General features: G+C 30.9%; 1 protein-coding gene across 3 annotated transcripts in view; it reads left to right on the forward strand.

Moving 5' to 3' along the window:
* Positions 1-20,876, forward strand: part of dsd (attractin-like protein dsd) — a 216,022-nt gene that overhangs the window by 173,736 nt on the left and 21,410 nt on the right. For all 3 annotated transcript variants that reach the window (XM_075376983.1, XM_075376990.1, XM_075376991.1), the window contains exons 18-19: positions 2,780-2,944; positions 8,442-8,658. In XM_075376983.1, coding sequence (XP_075233098.1) covers positions 2,780-2,944; positions 8,442-8,658 — 382 coding nt within the window. The remainder of the gene's footprint in view (positions 1-2,779; positions 2,945-8,441; positions 8,659-20,876) is intronic.

Here is a 20,876-nt window from a genome sequence, read left to right on the forward strand (position 1 = left end):
AATAAAGAAATGGAAACATACCATCATGCTTTCTCCAAATTGAAATGTGTAAAATTTCATTGTAAATAAATTCCATTTTTTTTTAATAATGTCATTGTAATTGCAGTAATAAAATGACCACATTAAGGAGTAAGAGGGGGCTTGAAATGCAATGCAAAAATTTTGGAAAAAAATATTTTTAATAAAATAAATGTTGAAAAGTGCCTGTTTTTTACAGTACATGAAGCTTTAGTATTATACTATATAAATTTTAACTTAACACGTTTTTTGCTAGTTAAGCTCTTTTACATTGTATTTCTTAAAAATTGTACAGGTGTCTTTCCATGATTACAAAACATTATCGTGATAAATGACATATAATCATAATATAATTCATGATAAATGAATTTGTTACAAAAAAACCATTACACTTGTGTGGTTTGTGGCAAAAGAAAGAAAGAAAGAATTAACAAGTTTTTTTTACTGTGTCAATAAACTTCAAAATGTGTGCCTTTTGTCGCTGTAGAATTTCCAACCAATAATCAATTTCATTCCATGTGTTTATCTGCGTTTGTTTGGTAACACTAGCAACAGCTTTAGTTATTCTTTGTCTTAATATGTCAAGATCAGGGGTACGGGTGTTGCATAGACTCTGTCCTTAACATAGCACCAGAAGAAAGAGTGTAAGGGAATTACATCTGGTGATCGTGGTTGCCAGGGAGTGGGACCGTTGCACCCAATCCATCTGCCATGAAATGATTCATTCAGAAAATCTCATACTAGTAATCCCCCCCAGTGTGGTGATTCGCCATCCTGCTGAAAAACCACCCATAGATTGAAAGTCATTTAGTCGAGGTATAGCAAAGTGTTGCTGCGGCATATCCAGGTAAATGTTAGCTGTTATTGACTGCTCCATGAAAAAGGAGGGACTAATGATTCTGTTGTGTATCAAGCCAACACACACATTCACTTTAAGAGTAATCTCTAATTTTTTCTCGGTAAAGTACAGATTTTCTGAGCCCCATATTTTCACATTATGCCTGTTTACTATCCCTGAGGTGTGGAAAGTAACCTCATCTGTAAAACACACACTGCAGGTACTCATTGTCATTATCAATTCATTGCAAAATCTTGGTCACAAAGGCAGCACAACGAGGGTCGTCATCTGGCTGTAGATGTTGCAATATTTGAACTTTATATACGTGTTACCTTAGTTTCTTGTGTAAAATTTTGTGCACTGTTGACCAGGAAATCCCTATTTTACAAGATGCACGACAAGTAGATTTGGAAGGGCTATTTAGAAATGCTTGCTGCACAACCTCAACCTCTTCTCTTCACTAATGGATGGCCACCCTGTTCGCAGAAGGTAGACTACACTTCCTTTTTCCTTAAACTTTGTATACCACGCAACAATACTCTAGCTATCAGGTGCTGGTCATTCATTTTCCCTTCTAAAATTTTGTTGCACAATAATCTGTGACTTAACTCATGACACCACAACATGCATTGTGTTTTCTCCTGGATTGATGTCATTTTATTAAAAAATTGATCTCTGTGCTCTTTACCTGCAACAAAGAAATATAAAAAAACTTTATATTTTTTTCTTTCTTTTGCCACAAACCGCACAGCTATAACTGTAATAGTTTTTTTGTAATAAATTTTTATAATCATGGAAAGACTTTATGGACACCCTGTATATTGTGCCTATATTGAGTAAAGCAATTACAAATTACTTTAGATGTTAAGTAATGAAATAGTCAGTACTGTATTATTTAAAACCTATTGCACAGTTGGTACACATATACCAACAAATAAGATGCAAAGAATTTTCTGTGTAGAAACAAGTCAAAAGTATAGTTAGTGGTGACCCATGGTTGCCCGCTACCAGAAATTTTATATCTGGAAATAAAAAAATGCCATTCATCTTTATTTAAAAAAAATTATAAATAAATACCTCATTTTAATGCCACTCAGAAGCAAAATAAGGTTGAGTCTTTACAGCTTTGGTAGGATCAATGTGTTATTTTGCATATTGTCCATGAATACACAATTATATGAGTAAATATACTCGCTCATTTCCCTCAGCATACCCTTAATGTATCATTTTTAAAAAATGGAAAAGCGTAAAAAAGATTGCAGTTTTTATAATCTGTAATTGATATTTTAAGGGTTAATTTATTCTTGTGACAATGTTTTTTTTTTTTTTTTTTTTTTTTAATAAAAGTTAAAGATATTGAATTTGTGTTTCCTTTAGGCATTTTACTATAATGTTTTCTTACTGTAATGATTTCTTATTTCATTTCACTAGAAATGTCTTTTAGAAAGTAATATGTAAAATTTGGGATGATTATCAAGATCTAGAAAGTAATATAACCATAAGTATGTGTTATTATAAAAGTAGTTAGTTCAACAACTTACTTAGAAAACTTGCTTTCTTGTAAAGGTACTTAAAAACTTATTGTACAGCTTTTGTGCTCGATTCAAAACTTCTGGTTATGTAACTTCATATTAAAGTGATTCTTTTTATTAGTGTTGAATTTTACAACTTTAATCAGATTTGTTTAGTTACATCTTTTAAATGGCGTAAGCAAGTCTGCTCTAGTTGTCACAACAAATCTGGAGACTTCAAATAGTGAAGCAGTTATATTCAGCAGCAGTTTATTGTAAAGTATATTGTAATTTATTGTAAAAGTTCATTCAGTTTATGCAGAAGTAATTGTCTGTTTGCTTTTATTTACAAAGATTCAAGTAGTTTCTGATTGTATTAGAATATAAAAATAATATCTTGATTTTTTTTCAGATGACCTGACTATAGATTATCAGTTCACATTTAATTTATCAAAAAAAGATGATAGACATTACACACAGATCAATTTCAAGAACTCTCCACCCAAACCCGATATCGATGCTGATTTTCTTATTACTTGTTCTGTGATGGCAAAAATGAATATCACCATTAAAACAGGTAACTAGACTCTTTCTGTTATCAAAGATTTCATTTTCATACTGTAAATGATATTTTAGTAGGCAGGTAGCACTGATAATATGTTGCTTTAAAGTTCTATTGTAGATTAGATTGCATCTTCAAGATTTTAAATTTTGTTAGTGCAAAATCTTTTACAATTAGAAATTGATTATCTCTGTGTGATACTGTAATGTAATGTAAATGTTATAATATTAGGCTGAAGATAATATAAGTTTCATGATTTTTTACAGATTGAAGGAGTCTATCTTTTAGGAAACTCAAAAACTTAAAGTCTTGAGTTATTGATTCATGTAGATTTATTTTTTGTTACTGTGAACTAGATGAACTCTTTTTTATCAAAATATGATCCAGTGAATCTTAAATCTCCATTGTGAAAATTCCATGAATTTGAAGAGGTCTGTGAATTTAACTATAAGAACTATTTTTTCCAATCTCCTATCGTGCATGTAAGTAAACAAACGATAGTTGGGAGGCAGGTCTGTACATTGTGTAATTGTGCCGCTACCCATCATAACCTCTGCCATTGCCGGCTCCATTGCAACAGCCCGAGCCAAGCTTCAGGAACTTGAACATGGCCACTATGATCGATACTCCTGCCAATGTGAGTTGTGATGTGTGATACATTTTCTGCAAGCAGAAGAATTTAATCACTGCTTAAATCCGTTGCAGAATGAGCCTAGTGTATGGGGAAAACTTTGAGTGATGGTAATGTATGGAAATAGTGTAGGAAATTTAAAGAAGGGTGAATGGATATCCATGATGGAGGCGGGCAAGGATGCAAGTCTCTCGCTACTGTACGCCTGGTTGAACATGTTGATGATTTTGTCCATGATAAACAGAGGTTTACAATACGTGATTTTTCTGCTGAAATTTCAAGGTCTTCTCTGTACACAATTGTGACTAAAGCCCTAGGGTACCTAGAAACTGTGTGGACGTTGGGTCCCAAAAATGTTGAGTAACGATCACAAAATGCAGCGAACAGGGTCAGCCTTAATGTTTCTCACGCATTACAATCCAGAAACCAAAGAATAGTCTAAGCAGTGGATGCACACTTATCCAAACAAGCCGAAAAAGTTCAAACAGACCTGAGCAACAAGAAAATAATGGCTACAGTTTTTTGGGACCATAAGGTGTCTTTTAGGTGGACTATATGAGCTGAGGATAACAATAACAAAGGAAGTTTAATGTGAATCTTTATGTTGCTTCCACAGAGCGAATAAACAAAGAAGCAAGTGACAATGCACATCCACACTGTGCCAACGTGATGCAAGACTTTCCCTAAACAATTCCAAGTGGGAAGTTTTAGACCATCCACTGTGTAGTCCAGACCTAGCACCTAATGGTTTTCACCTTTTTTGAGAATTGAAGGCATAGTTGGGTGGACCACTTTGCTACCAATAAAGAACTTGATGAGGCTGTCAAGACATACCTTACCTCACTGACTACAAACTTCATTGACGACAGCATCGGAAAGCTGGTGTCACAATATGACAAATGCCTTGATCATATGATTATGTAGAAAAATAAATTAGATACTACTCAACTTTTAGTAATGAAATCATTTTGTTGTGTTAATGTGTCTTTTATTTGTGTCAAAGGTTGCAAAAAAAGCAGTCCTCGTACATCAGAAAAGTTGACATAGATCACAAAACAAAACAGTCCAGCTTCTTGTGATATGCCAACATTAATTTTGTTTTGTATTCTTAGTTTAAAATTAGGACCAGGAATTAATAATCCCTTAGAAATAATTATTCTGAAACTTATTTACAAAGAAAGTTTTTTTTTTTATATGAGTTGTGAATGTTTTTTAAATTGAACATGGAATATTGGAGTTTATTGCAAAAAAATTAATAAATATCTGTCTGATAATTGTGGTCATTTAGTCAGAAAAAAGAAAATTAAGATTATTTAACAAGTAGCATAAGTATTATGTTATTTATTTGCCATCACTTTAATACCTAATATTTTGGTTTTGATTAAGTTGCTTTCAAAGAAAGTATACATTAAAAAAGAAAAAAACTGAGATTGCTGGCTTTACCAAAGCAAAGTAATAGCTTCCATTAGTCTATTAAGTTATTTTCTTGCATATGTTCATGTAGCGTTTGTTTTTGGCATTTTTGTTATTATATAATGAATATTTTGTGTAGAGTTATTTGTTGATGAAATAACACAAATTATGAAAACATGTGCTTGAGATGTAGTACATTAAATTTTTATCTCGTGAAAAATGACAAGCTGACCATGTTTAAGTGCAGAACATTATGGACGAAAGCCAGAATTACTACTTTACTGCAGTAGAGGTCACTGTGGGATAAGTCATAATTCCTTCCATTTTTTTAAGGGAATTTACATGTGGAGATGGAGCTAATTTTGAAAATTTATCATGTTAGCATCACATGATCATGTAAAATAAATTTGAAAAGATGAACAAAGTAAAGCAACCTTTTATTACTTTCATCATTCTCAGTTCATGAAGAATCTAAGATTATCAATATATTTTTATCAGAAACTAACAGACCCAGCAGTGCTTTGCTATTGCTAAATTTTGAGTATACATATAGATTAAATGAACACAATTGAAAGTTTGATAAAACATTTAAAAAATGAGCATTACGGAACTTCACAAAATTTAACCTTTCACATTATCCCTTTTTCCCTATTTCTCTTTTTTGATTTTTTCCTTCTTCACTTATCCCCTATTTCCACTTTCCCCTGTTTCATTTTCCTTTATTCCCCTTTTCCTTACTTTCCTTTTCCCTTATTTCCCCATTTTCTTTTCCTCTTTTTGATTTGTCCCTTTTAACCTACTTCCCTTTTCTGATTTTTCACTTTTTTCCCCGTGCGTAAATCAGTCTAGTAGTTTTTTAGTCTACAGTGGACAAACATATGAACATTGCCTTTAAATATATATATATATAAAAAAGAAGAAAGTCTGTTTGTATATTTGTTTGTTTGCTTTGTAAATATCTTTACACCAGCGCCACATATCAGGTTAGTTTTTGCAAAAAAATTTTTTTTCATGTAACTAATGTACATTCTGAATATGAGCCAAATCGCAATTACAATTTTTCTAAATATATCAAACCCAATGCCACCTAGCAGACCCATTTTTTGCAAAACTTTCTTTTCATGTAACTAATACGAGGGATATCTCTAAAGTTAAGACCGCTGGGAAATTCCTTTCCCTAAGGTTGGCGAACCTGTGTTGTTTTAGGTCACACTAGTAGTGTACACACTGCATTGATATCTGTAAGTTGTCATATTGTGTTATCTTTGATTGTGTGTGAGTTTCATTTTACATTATAAAATGAATAGGAAAATCGATGTTGCCACAGACTGTGAAATATATGGAGTCATACATTTTTTAAACCATCAACACATAAGCCGGCATAAGCAATTGGTTGCTATGTTTGGTGATAATGTAATGAAAGAAAGAAACATCCGAAAATGGTGTGAAAGGTTTAGAAATAACAGAATTAATGTGTATGATGAAGACTGTTTGGGAGGCACTCAATAATCACTGAGGACTTGTTAAAACACGTCAATGATGAAATCAGAAAAGATTGTCACTCAACGATTTCTAATCTGGCCCTTCTTTTGCATGATGTTTCAAGAGCTGTTATTGGTTGCATTGTTCATGACCATTTAGGCTTCAGGAAGGTTTGTGAACATTGGCTGCCATACGTCTTAAAAGAACATCACAAAAAAATCCGATTGGGATCTGCTTTGTAATTTTTGATGCGCTACACAGAAAAAGGTGATGAGTTCCTTAATTCAGTTGTTACTGATAATGAAACATGGATTTCATATTACGTGCACGAGAGAAAATGGCGTCATCCTCAATCACCAACCAGATCAACAAACATCAAGCCATTTGGAAACAAACTGATGGCCACAGTCTTTTGGGATCGGCTTGGCATATTACTGATTGATTTCATGCCACATGGAACAACTATAAATGCAGAAGCCTAGTGCGAAACTCTACACAAGTTATGTGTGCCATTCAAAATCGGTGATGTGGGTGGCTCGCCGACAGTGTCATCTTGTTCACGATAATGCACGTCCACATGTTGCAGGTCTGACATGTGATTTACTGAGAACATTTGGATGGGAAATTTACAATTGCTCATGGGTGATTGTAGTCCAGACTTAGCTCCTTCTGATTACCATTTGTTTGGGAAATTGAAAGAATCTTTGAGTGGTAAATAATTCACGGATGAAGATGAATTTAAAAGTGCTATTAATTATTGGCTAAATGGACTGGCGGCAGAAAAATATGACAAGGGTATATTGAAGCTAGTGTATCATTATGATAAAAGTTTTTAATTCATGTGGCAATTATTAGTATAAGGTATGTAGTTTAAGAGAAATAAAAAATATTTATAAAGTTTTAGAATAAATTATTTTACAATGAAACTGTCTTTACTTTAGAGATAACCTCTTGTATATTCTGAATATGAGCCAATCGGCCCATAAATGTTTTTTCCTAATATCGATCTCACCGCCATCTAGCGGGTCCATTTTTTTGCAGAGGTATTTATTCCCACGTAACACATAATCTGAATATGAGCCAAATCAGACCATAAATACAATTTTTTGAAATGTCTCGACTCCAACAACACCTAGTGGCTCCAAACTAATTGTAAAATTCGCAGGCATGCGCACAACTCGCCAACAAACATTTATTTTTATCTTTATATATATATATATATATAAATGAATGTTTGGTTGTTTGTTTGTCCCATATGCGTTCCTATACCATTCATCCAATTGCGATGAAACTTTGGTGAGTTGTGCTCACCCCCCGCAAAGGTTCCTGAATTAGTTTGGACCTGCTAGTTAGCGCTGGGATCGAGATATTTAAAAAAACTGTATTTATGGTCGGATTTGGCTTATATTCAGAATATATGTTAGTTACATGAAAAGACAAAATTTTTGCAAAAACTGTACCTGCTAGGTGGCACCGGTGTGAAGATATTTACGAAACAAATATACAAACAAACTTTCTTCTTCTATTTATATATATATGTATATATACACACGTAAAGGCAATGTTCATATGTGTCTTATAGACTAAAAAAACTACTGGATCGATTAACGCGCAGGGAAAATGGAAAAAAGAAAAAATTGAAATGGGAAAGAGGGAAAGGAAAAAGGATAAAGTGAAAGGTTAAATTTTGTGAAGTTCTGTAATGTTCAGTTTTTTAATGTTTTTATCAAACTTTCAATTGTATTCATTTAATATATTCATTTAATTGTATTCATTTACTCAAATCTTGCAATAGCAAATCATTGCCGGGTCTGCTAGTATATATACAAGATAATGTGGCAATCATGAGTTTGAGTTTCTTCTGTATACTTACAATTGTTTGCTGTTGCTGTGCATTTATTAGCCTAACTTTTTTCTTTCTTTTTTTTTTTTCAATTAAAAAGGTATATTACTTCCTTCATGCACGGTTCATAATTTGTGTTCCAGGAAATGGGCCTCAAAAACCAGTTATTTCAGGATTTAATTGTACAAACTATCGGCACAAATTTACAAAGAGTGAACACAGTTTTGGTGTTTTTGATAATATAACTCTTACTACATTCTATGTGTATGTTTATGACTTTCATCCTCCATTATGGATACAGATCTCATTCTCTCAGTATCCAAAGCTCAATTTACAACAGTTCTTCATAACATTCTCATCGTAAGTAATATATGTTCATCTAGTTAATTAAAACTAAATACAAGTTTTTGAAAAATTTCTGTGCTTTATTCAAATGCTTGAATAAAAAGTAGTGTTGTTTCTATGCATTTACTTTTTATTTACTAATGCTACAAAGATTATTATGTTTAAAATAATACAAGTATTTCATATAATTTTTTTGTAAAATTAGCAGTGATTTATTGATTATTAAAATTATTTTTATGGTTAATGTCAGGATCGTCTTATAGATGTTATGAGATTGCATGTTTTGGTTTTTACAACAGTTTTTTTACATTTTACATAAATATAGTTGTGTAATTTCATTTATATTTTAGATAATGTTATATATCTATGAACAGTGTGGGAAAAATTTGATAAAAATAGAGCAATCATTTATTTAAAACTAGTTTCTTCAAATGGTGGATATATGAGGTAGTGGTCAGATAAAGTAGAAAGTCTCTGGCATGAATTTGCTCCTATCTCTTTCTGCAGTCCTCCATATCTCTGTGCAGTACTACATGCAAGAAAATTATCTTATATTAATTTCAACATGTAAAAAATTAAGTTTTACAATTTTAAATTGTAGTTTTTAGCAAGACAATGAGTGGGGTCAGCCATAATTGAAATATAAAGGATGAGATTGTTTTTTTCTTTTAAATTAATAATAATTTTATAATTATTTTAGTAGTTTATATAGTAATATAAATGGTGTCACACAATTTATAAGTTAATCTGTTAATCTTAAGAAGTTTTTCACCAAATTTAAAAATACTTATGAATGGAATTTTTTTTAATAACTTCCATAAAATTAAATAATACCCTAAAAATGTTTAGAATTCATAGAATATTTTTACTGAGAAACCAGACAAGAAGAATACCTTTACTTTCAACATTTTTAGTTTTAGAATTATATTATTATGTAGAATTATATTGGTGACTTAAATTTTAAAAAAATCAAGTATTACAATTTTGAAATGTTTTTTTAAATAGACTCATCAATTTTTTTTATCAAACTACTATTTTATACTCAAATCTCTATGTAATCTATTTTTAAGTTTCTCATTTAATAAAATAATCTGGGTTAATTCAGACAAAAAAATGTATAATTTGAAAAAAGTGATTGTAAGTATAACACTAGTTTTCCTAGAACAGTGATTTATAATTTGATCCAGATATATTTTTCAGGTTTTTATTTTATATTATTTATACATTCCCTCTTCCATAAATATGTGATTATTTCATATCTCATCAAAGATTATTTAATATTACTCTTGATTACTTTTGTTTTGTACCTTCTGCTCTAACTCATGGGTTGGTCTAGTGGTGAACACGTCTTCACAAAACAGCTGATTTCAAAGTAGAGAGTTCCAGTATTCAAATCCTAGTAAAGGCAGTTACTTTTATATGGATTTGAATACTAGATTGTGGATACCAGTGTTCTTTGGTGTTGAGTTTCAATTAACCGCATATGTCAGAAATGGTCGACCTGAGACTATACAAGACTACACTTACACTCATACATATCATCCTCATTCATCCTCTGAAGTAATACCTGACTGTGATTCCTGGAGACTAAACAGGGAAAAAAGTATATTGTACCTTCTTCTCTGCGACTTAGGACACTGTTGAACTCCTCAGAAAATTGTTTTACATCACCTTTCCTTTGAAATAGTAGCCTTTTAATATATACGTGTATCATTAAGGGATATACACTTAAGTTTATTTCATAAAAAAAAAAAGTTTGTAGTGTATTTAGAAAGAATGTAAAATTATATAATCTTTCATTCAATTTACAAAACTTTAATGGTACAAGTTATTTTTCTTAAACTTTGGCAATAACATATAGAATATTTTGTTATAGCCAAACAAAAAAAAAAATTAATATAATATGAATAAAATATAAAATAAATAAAATACAAGATAAATTAATATAAGATAGAGTTCTTTTTGTTATTAAAAATGAATTTTTTTATGCAATTTTAATCACAATAAAAACTAATGTTAATTTTTATAACTGATTTTTAGTTTTAGTATATAATGTACAATATATAGTTTAAAAAGTATTGTGTTCACTTCCTTTTTTTAATGATTTAAATTTATTAATACAGAAATGATAATTATCATTGAATGATAATATCGGAAATATTGAAATCAAGAATTTGGTGTTCACACCAAGTTGGGCAATTTTTGAAAAATTTATGAATTTTTACTTTGTGTATTTGAATTTTTTTAAACACCTCTGTCTTTTGTTGAAATCTGGTTTATCAATACTCAGATTTGTTGAGCAATTCTTATAAAAGAAAATCTTAAAAATTTAAGAGATAGATTTTTCAAAATCCATGTAGCTTCTACAGAAATATGTGTAAGGTAACTAATAACTAATAAGGGAACTAATTTTTGTCAGCATGATCTTTGTACTTTTTGTCATACCTTCTATTATAGCTTGAGTTTAAAATTGGATGATTTTTGTAAAATTGTAGCAGATTAACTAGCTGTCAAAATTGTTATGCTTTACTGATTTTTTTTTGTTCTCTAACAAAAGATGATGCCCCACTTTTCCTTTATTCACTAGGTTATTTAAGAGGTTTAAGCAATAAGCCAAATAAGATTCTTTGCTTACCATATTTTGCCAGTAAATAATTTATTTAAATGATAATCATATTGAACTGTTAGAAATCCATTCTTGTCAATTCAAATGTTTGCTGTGAATAATTGCTAAATTTCATCACTCATGTTCTGCTTACTTTTGATTAATGTGACTATATTAAAAGTTATTAACATTAATTTTGTATATTAAAATTTCAATCAAAATTATTCATCAAAATGAAAATTTTTATTGCTCTTCAACAAAATGATAATCTGAGTAACAGTTTTTATCATTAATGATATTCATGAATAAAACTAAACTAAAATTAAAACTTTTTTTAATTTGATTACAAAGATGAAGATGGAGTAAGTTTATTAAAACTTAGGGTAAAGCCATAATTAAAAGATTAAAATGTTCATACAGTATTACTTTTGATGTATGCATTTGTAAGATTTATAAAGCTGTATTTATTTGTTAAGTTTGAATATGTAAAATATTGATGTTAATTCTTGTAAAACTGAATTTATCATTTTCAGTATTTCAGTATTATTAAATGTACGTAATTATCCAGATACATAAGTTTTTTTTTCAATTAAATTTAAAATTAAAAAAAAGAAGCAAATACTTAGATTATCTACAGTTATACTTAGAAAAAAAATGTATATATTCATGGACAGGTTAGATGAGAGATTAGCATCATCTTAATCAGTTGTTTTGTGATGCTGATACTGATTCAGACACAGGTTATGTTATACGTATGTCACTTTTATTCTGGTGGTTACCCTTGGTGACTTACCCTTTGGTTACTTGCTCTCTGCAACTAGCCCAGTCTATTGAAAGGAAGTAAAGTTGCTCTTAAATGAGATGGGTTATTCAGAAAACCTTATTCACAAGAAAATTATATGGAATGCCAAGAGTTATTAAAATTAAGTAATTATGTATATAATGTTGTTGTTAATTCACAGTATGTAATAATATTTTCCTTATATTTGCTTTAACTTTATTTTTACTTTAAACATTATATAGGTTTAAGAATTACTAAACTGTTTTTTGCATTTAATACCAAAAACTAGCTTGAATAAGTTTATAATTTGTTCATAAAACATATCTATTAAAAATTGAGCTGTTTTAAGTTTGATTGTGAAGTTTCATTTTAGTAACTATTGTTAATATATTAGACTGCTATTTGTAGGTGGATTATAACTATAACAGCATCCTAATTATGGATCGAGTCATTCCCAAAAACAAGTATAACAAACATCTCACACCACCAGGCTTAGTGAAAAAGTCAACAGTGCATATTCATTTGCATATCAGCCATTTCATGCACAGAAGCTAAGCAACTTACATATTTATGTTTATATATATATATATATATATATATATAAATTAATGTTTTTTTTTATCTCATATGTGTTCCTATACCATTTATCCAATTGTGATGAAGCCTTGGTAAGTTGTACACATGCTTGCAAAGTTTTCTGAATTAGTTTGAACCTGATAGGTGGCATTGGGATCAAAATATTTTGAAAAATTGTATTTATGGACCAATTTGGCTCATATTCAGAATATATATTAGTTATATGAAAAGAAAAAAGTTTTGCAAAACCTATACCTGTACCTAATGAGACCAACCGATTCGAGAGGCCATCCTCCTCCACGACAACAGGCCCCATACTGCAGCTCTAATGGTCTCAAAACTAGAAGAATGTGTACTAGACTCAACTTTATTATCTTCCTACAACCCGGACCTATCATTCTGAGATTTTCATTTTTTTGGGCTGCTCAAAGAAGCTCCAGGAGGACAACAATTTGAAGATGATGACTTGGAGAGATTCATGCGCAATTGACTTCTGATGCAACCAGCTTAATTTTACGATTCTGCGATAAAAAAACTTCCTTCTCGCTGGGAAAAATGGTTTTCTAAAGCAGTAAATTATATAAAAAAATAAATCATATTTGCCTTTTATTTTTCAATAAATAAATTTAAAAAAAAATAAAATCCCGTTTATATTTGATTTATCTTCTTATATACTCAAATCTAGCAATAGCAAAGCATTACTGGGTCTGAATGTTTATTTGTTTGTGCTTTATGTGTTCCTATACCATTAATCTGATTGCAATAAAACTTTGGTAAGTTGCGGTGCGCACGCCTATGAAGGTTTTTAAATTAGTTTGGATCTGCTACATGGTGCTGAGGTCGAAATATTTCAAAAAATTGTATTTATGCTCTGATTGGGCTCATATTCAGAATATGTGTTACAGGAAAGAAATACCTCTACAAAAAAATGAACCCGCAGGTGGTGCTGGGATTGAGATGTTTAGAAAAATTGCGCATTTATGGTCCAATTTGGTTCATATTCAAAATATATAATAGTTGCATGAAAAGAAATATTTTTGCGAAAAACAGAAGATGGAAGGAAGTAGGGAAAAGTTAAATTTTGTGAAGTTCTGTAATCCACAATAGTAGTATGTTTTGTTTACATTCAAGATCACTTTATTGAAATCAATTATTGAAGAAAACAGAGTCGTGTTTTGGTATGCTTTTTGTAGTAGATAGACGCTTTTGTGGTGAGAATTTAACTGGAAAGTGGCGGTGCTCTCCGTGAAAAGAAACCTCATATACTGCATTAATGCATTACTGATCTTGAACATAATCATTTTTTTCACGAACGCTGATTGGTTGAGAACCTCAGGCAAGATCAGTTTTAAATCCAAAAATTTTTAAAATGGGTGTAACTTGAAAACGGTGCGTCCTAGACGATTTTTAAAGCGATTTTGAAAGGCTTACCCCGGCAGTTTCATCCGCCCAAGTCCAGGCGTTCTTGAGATACGCCCTTTTCACAACATTTTTTGAAATTGATGCTGAAATAAAATGAAAATGTGCTCGGTTAACAGATTTAATCACTTTCAAATTAATTTTTAAAAATCGGACATCATTACTTTCAGAGAAAGCGGGATCAACCCATTAAAAGATTGATCCAGAAGTTGAGTAACTTATACAATACATTAAAGAGATTGAGCCAGTATAAATTTCTACGTATGAAGGTTGTTTAATTACTTTGCCGATTAACGGCGAGTAAGCCACTACATTTTCATATATTAATAAATAATACGCTATTGTATTTGATTCAAAATTCTCTTCAACTTCAATATTAATTTTCAAATCAATAACGCCCATTTTTATCGATTCATCCTGTCGTGAACAATCAATCATGTACAAGGGATATTTGTTTTTATAATCTGAAAACGTATATGGCGAATTGGTCAATTTATAATACAATTGTTTAAACTCTATATTTCGCTGCAAGTAGTGATGATCAAACATTATAATAAAATTTACACGCTCATAGTGTCATTAACCATCTCAACAATAAACAAAATAAACAATCTACAACCTCCATCACCCATATATCTGCTTTTGCTGAAAGCAATAATTCCCGATATTTTTTCAAAACTGACAATAATTTTGAAGTTTATACTGACATTATAGACATTACATAATGATTATTGCTTACATTAAAAAATAATTAATGGTATATTACACTTTTGCTGAAAGTAGTGATGACTAAACATCATAATAAAATTTACACAATCATGGTGTCATTAGCCATCTCATCAATAAACAAAATAAACAATCTACAACCTGCATCACCCATCATATGCTTTTGCTGAAAGTAATGTTGACAATTTTTTTAAACAAAATAAATTTAAAAGTATACAAAATTGTTAACTGAGTTAGTAAAAACACATTTTCATTTTATTTCATCATAGAGACTTGAGCAAACAGTCTTTAAAATTAGAGACTACCACTATGTCTTGGACCATCTACAAGTCTTTAAAAATGTCAAATTGAAAAGTTTAAATTATTCATCTACAAACTAGAAATTACTAAATCTAATGGATTTTGTACCCTTTGAAGCGAGTTTATATGAATTATTTTGGGGGACCAAATTTGGCCTACCAAAACATTCTACTAATTCTAAAATATATTTGCAAAAATGTCAAATATTTTTGAAATATAATTTGCAGAAATGTCTAATATTTTCTATAAATTGAAAAGTTTAAATTACTGTATTAATATTCCATTATTTTCATCTACTAACCAGAAATAATGGATTTGTAATGACTTCTGCTTCCCAAATAACAAAATTCTTCTACCTCCGTAATATTTTCTCATCCTATTTTCACATTGCTCCACAGCAATATGGAGCAATGTATTCATAGTGCTCAATCTTCATTATTTCTACTACATTTCATTACTTTCGTTTTGTTCTTGTTTATTTACATGCGGTAGTTCTTGCGTAGGACTTCATCCATGCCGTTCATTGTTTCTTCTAAATCCTTTTTACTCTCTGCTAGAATTACTATATCATCAGCAAATCGTAGCATCTTTATCTTTTCACCTTGTACTGTTACTCCGGATCTAAATTGTTCTTTAATTAAGGGAACATCCTTGTCAGACTCCCTTTCTTATTACGGCATCTTTCTTAGTTCTTCAATTATTACTCTTGCTGTTTGGTTCCTGTAAATGTTAGCAATCGTTCTTCCATCTCTGTATTTGAACCTTAATTTTTTTTTAAATGCTGAACATTTTATTCCAGTCTACGTTATCGAATGCCTTTTCTAGGTCTATAAGTGCCAAGTATGTTGGTTTGTTTTTCTTTAATCTTCCTTCTACTATTAACACTTCTTCCACTCTCCTCTCAATTCTTCTGTACAGAATTGTAGTTAAGATTTTTGATGCATGGCTAGTTAAGCTAATAGTTCTGTATTATTCACATTTATCTGCTCCTGCTTTGGTAACATGACTATAACACTTTTTGAAGTCTGATGGAACTTCCCCTTTTTCATAAATATTACTCATCAGTTTGTATAATCTATCAATCGCTTCCTCACTTGCACTGCGCAGTAATTCTTCACGTATTCCGTCTATTGCAGGAGCCTTTCTGCCATTCCAGTCTTTTAATGCTCTCTTAAATTCAGATCTCAGTATTGTTTCTCCCCTTTCATCCTCCTCAACTTCCTCTTCTTTCTCTATAACACCTTTTTCTAATTCATTTCCTCCATATAACTCTTCAATATATTCCACCCACCTATCAACTTTGCCTTTCGTATTATAAATCGGTGTACCATCTTTGTTTAATACATTATTAGATTTTAATTTATGAACCCCAAAATTTTGCTTAACTTTCCTGTATGCTCCGTCGATTTTACCAATGTTCATTTCTCTTTCCACTTCTGAACACTTTTCTTTAATCCACTCGTCTTTCGCTAGTTTGCCCTACCTTTTTATATTATTTCTTAATTATATATAGTTCCTTTTACTTTCATCCATCAGCTGTAATATATTGTCTGAAATCCAAGGTTTTCTACCAGTTCTCTTTGTTCCGCTTAAGTTCGCTTTTGCTGATTTAAGGATTTCCTTTTTACCATTCTCCAATTCTTCTTCTACATTTCCTACTTTATATTTTTAACTCAGACATCTTGCGATGTCCTCCTAAAAAATCTTCTTTACATCCTCTTCATCAAGCTTCTCTGAATTCCACCAATTCTGAGGAGAAAAGATGTCATCTGACAGTTATTCTTCAGGTTTTTAAACCACAATCTACATTTCATTATCACTAAATTATGGTCGCTATCAATATCTGCTCCAGGGTAAGTTTTGCAGTTGACGAGTTGATTTCTAAATCTTTGCTTAACCATGATATAATCTATCTGATACCTTGCAGTATTGCCTGGGCTTTTTCCATGTGTATATTCTTCTATGGTTTTTAAACTGTATGTTGGCAATTACTAAATTATACTTTGTGCAAAACTCTACAAGTCAGTTCCCTCTTTCATTCCTTCTGCCCAGCCCGTATTCACCTACTATATTTCCTTCCTTGCCTTTTCTAATGCTTGCATTCCAATCTCCAACTATTAAATTTTCATCTCCTTTTATGTGTTTAATTGCTTTGTCAATTTCTTTGTATACACACTCCCCTGTATGGAACTAATCATCATCATGGGCGCTTGTAGGCATATAGACATTAGCAATTATTGTCGGTTTAGGTTTCAATTTTATTCGTATTACAATGAGTCTATCACTATGCATTTTGAAATACTCTACTCTCTTGCCTATCTTCTTGTTCATTACAAAACCTACTCTTGCCTGCCCATTATTTGAAGCTGAGTTAATTATTCTAAAATCACCCGACTAAAAGTCGTTTTCTTCATCCTACAGAATCTTGCTAATTCCTACTACAGCTACATTTATCCTATCCACCAACCTTAATACATATATATTATATATATATATGTATTAAATGCCTTCAATATATATATATTGAAGGCACTTTCTGAGCTCATTCTACTAGCGAAAATAATGACAAAAGTTCATATAATCATGGATCCAGGAACGCTTTCCATTAGCAAGTTACTGCTAGCGAATGATTTTAACCTGTTTCCTGGGCAAAGGGTTAAATAAAACCATACCAAAATTTTAGGAACAAATTAAGGGGTAAACTTAATGCTCTTGTATGGTTTTTGGTCTGACAATTTTTTTGACCGAATCTCCAGTAGCTTTCATCAGATCTGAAGTAAAACAGAAAAGTTTATTGTCTAAAAACAGAATTTTTTATGTTTGTAATACAAAAAGTTTGTTGAATAATTAAAAGGCTCAAAATTTATTATCAAAACTTGTGGAGAGTTTAATTTTGAGAAATTTTGCATAAAATAGCTGAATAAAAAATAATACAAGTTTAAGAAATTTGATTCTATTACTAACTCTTAATGTATGCGTACAAATGGATGTATATTTGTTTTAACGCAAAGTTCAATGATACAAAACATAGTGTTGTATAAAAGATAAAAATAAGATTAAAAATTCATGGAATAAAAAGCCAGTATTTCATGAAAAGACTGTCCCAGACCCAATGTATACATGGGCTAGACAATTTAAGGGGGGGCGAGAAAGTGTAGAAAAAAAAAGTCATGATCGATGCCTGATGTCAAATCTAGGCTTGGCTTTTACAGGTTTTTCTGTTACTGTGTTTTAGTCGTTAAATTATTTTTTGAAAAAAAAAGAAGATATTTACAGAGTTCTCCTGGGATATATATATGCACATACATACATAGGTGTATCACAAAGTTCTCATGGGATTTTCGTAATCTACTTGTAAAAATAATGGAAAAAAATCATATAAACAAGCTACTGCTAGTGAAAAATTTCACTTGGATTTCAGCTACCCCGGTGAAATGAGGTCAACTGAAATTATTAGGATGTTAATTAAGAGGCAGAATTGATGATTTCATATGGTTTTAAACCTGAAAAATCAAATAAAATAGGTCCCAGAACCGTATCTGCAGTAATTTTTAAGAAATATCTGAGATGAAAACTAACAAATGGTGGTAAAAACCCTGTTATTTATGTTTGATGTACAATAATCTTGTTAAATGGGTAATAAACACATTTTAAACTAACCTTGTAGAGAATTTAATTCTAAACAAAATAGTGTAAGGTAAGTTAAATACAACAAAGAAAAGTTAGAGAAGTTTGCTGCGTTTGTCAGAAAAGTTCTTATTTAATGTAAACAAAAACCAAATTCTTTTTTGGTGTTATAAAAAATTTTTAAAAACAAAATTTACTGTAAAATTCCTGTTAATTTTTTTTTTTAAAACTGTAAATTACACAACATTAGTATAATAAAAATAAATATAACTTACTTAGATAATATATTTTTTTGTAATTTCAGAAGTACAATAAATTATTTTAAAAATTATTTCAAAGTTGGCAATAAAATAACAGCTGATCAATAGTGCACAATACTGTATTAGTGTTTAAATCATTCTGTAAAATACATTAGGTGTATTGGGTACTGTAAATCCACATATATATTGGGTACAATATTAAGTATATTGAGCCATTAGGTATATTGCATGTGACAACTGTGTTGTCGTTAATGAAGGTTTTCTTGATGTTAGTTTGAACATGATCAGTTGGCCATTGAAGTAATGCTGTGCTTATTTACAACAAATGAATTTGCTGTTTTTATAAATTAAGCATTTTAGGACATATGCTTATATGAATTTATTCCATTATTTTCACAAGTAAAACAGATTATGAAAGTCTTAGGAAAACTTCACAATTCACCTTTATTGTGATTTACAGGTGTAATCGATACGCCTTTGTGTGGGTGTGTGTGGCCCTGAAAACCCCTATTGAGTGTCTAGCACTGAAAAGTGCTGTTTGGTTGATTGTCATTTTAATTTATCTTAAGAAGTCAACCAAAATAGTATGTAATATCTTGAGTTGAAAAAAATAACTACAGGAAAATATATAAGTAAATTCGTACATTAAGAAGTAGATATATAGTTTGTTAGCATCTGCGTATATACATGCAATTGGATAAGCGTATCATGGTAAGAGTGCTGTTTGAGTTTAGGGTAGATTCTGAGAAGATTTTATTACTTCCATGTAAACTACATTATTAGTCCTTAAGGAGCCAAAATGAATTGACTACTGGGTGAACTCACCCTAGAGCAAGCTACTTAAAATTTCCCATGAGAGAAAGAGTCTTCCCTTAGATCAATTCTGCCACTTTAAGAATTCTCCTTGAGACATTTTGATTGTCATTGCAAAACAAACCTTAAAAGGAAATCGAAACAATAATCTGATGGTATAAGTGATATAACTGATATGAATTGTACTGTCATAGTACTGACTTTGCTCTTAAAGTACAATCAGTAATTACAGTAGGGTTATATCAGTATTCAGAGGATTATACTCCTTTTCTTTTCCTTCAAATGGCTTCAGTAGTTTGTCATTTTTTCAGTGTCATTATTTTTCAGTGTAAGAATAGCTTGTTCGCACAACCAATCCATGAATTTATCTTTTAAGGGCACAATATCAGGATAAACTCTTGATATAAGATCCTTTAAGGTTGTCACTTTTGTGCCTAAACTATCAGGAATTAAAATCTTTCATGCATATTCAGAATACTGTCCCATCTCCTGTATTCAAAAGAAGTTGAGAAAACTTGACTATAAATATGACAGTTTTATACAAACTATAACCTTATCAGCACACGAAATCCTCTAGGTACTACTGGTAGAGTTTGCCAAATGCTCCAAGCCAGTAGTATAGTCATTGCACCCATTATATCGGTGTTATCTCTTAGATCTTTGAGAATATTTTTTAAGGGCCTAAAAACCACCTTATGACCCATTGTACTTTCATCCCAAATGATGGATTTACTGGTTCAAGATCTGCAGCCATATACTTAGTTTTTAAATTTAGAGTAAAGCAATGTTTCAATGCGTGTGAGATTGAGCATTGTAATCTTGAACGTAGTGCGAGCCATTATACCTCCCTCCAATAATGGCACAGCTATGCCTGAAAGAACACGAACTATGTGTGAAGATCTATCCAAGCCAACTTTCTTCAAACTAAAATCCTACTGCCTCTCATAAACCTAGTGCCTTACATGCTGATTGAAAAGTAGTTTGCAAATACCATCACAGTAGAGTTTAACATGGAAAAAGACTTCGGTTCTCAAACAAATGAGGAAAACAAAGATGATAACATTCAGACTTGTTTGGATGGATTTTATGTATGCTCTTTATGATGCTGCCTTTCTTGATGCCTGGT

The sequence above is a fragment of the Lycorma delicatula genome, chromosome 1, assembly GCF_047948215.1.
Source record: "Lycorma delicatula isolate Av1 chromosome 1, ASM4794821v1, whole genome shotgun sequence".
Classification (NCBI taxonomy): domain Eukaryota; kingdom Metazoa; phylum Arthropoda; class Insecta; order Hemiptera; family Fulgoridae; genus Lycorma; species Lycorma delicatula.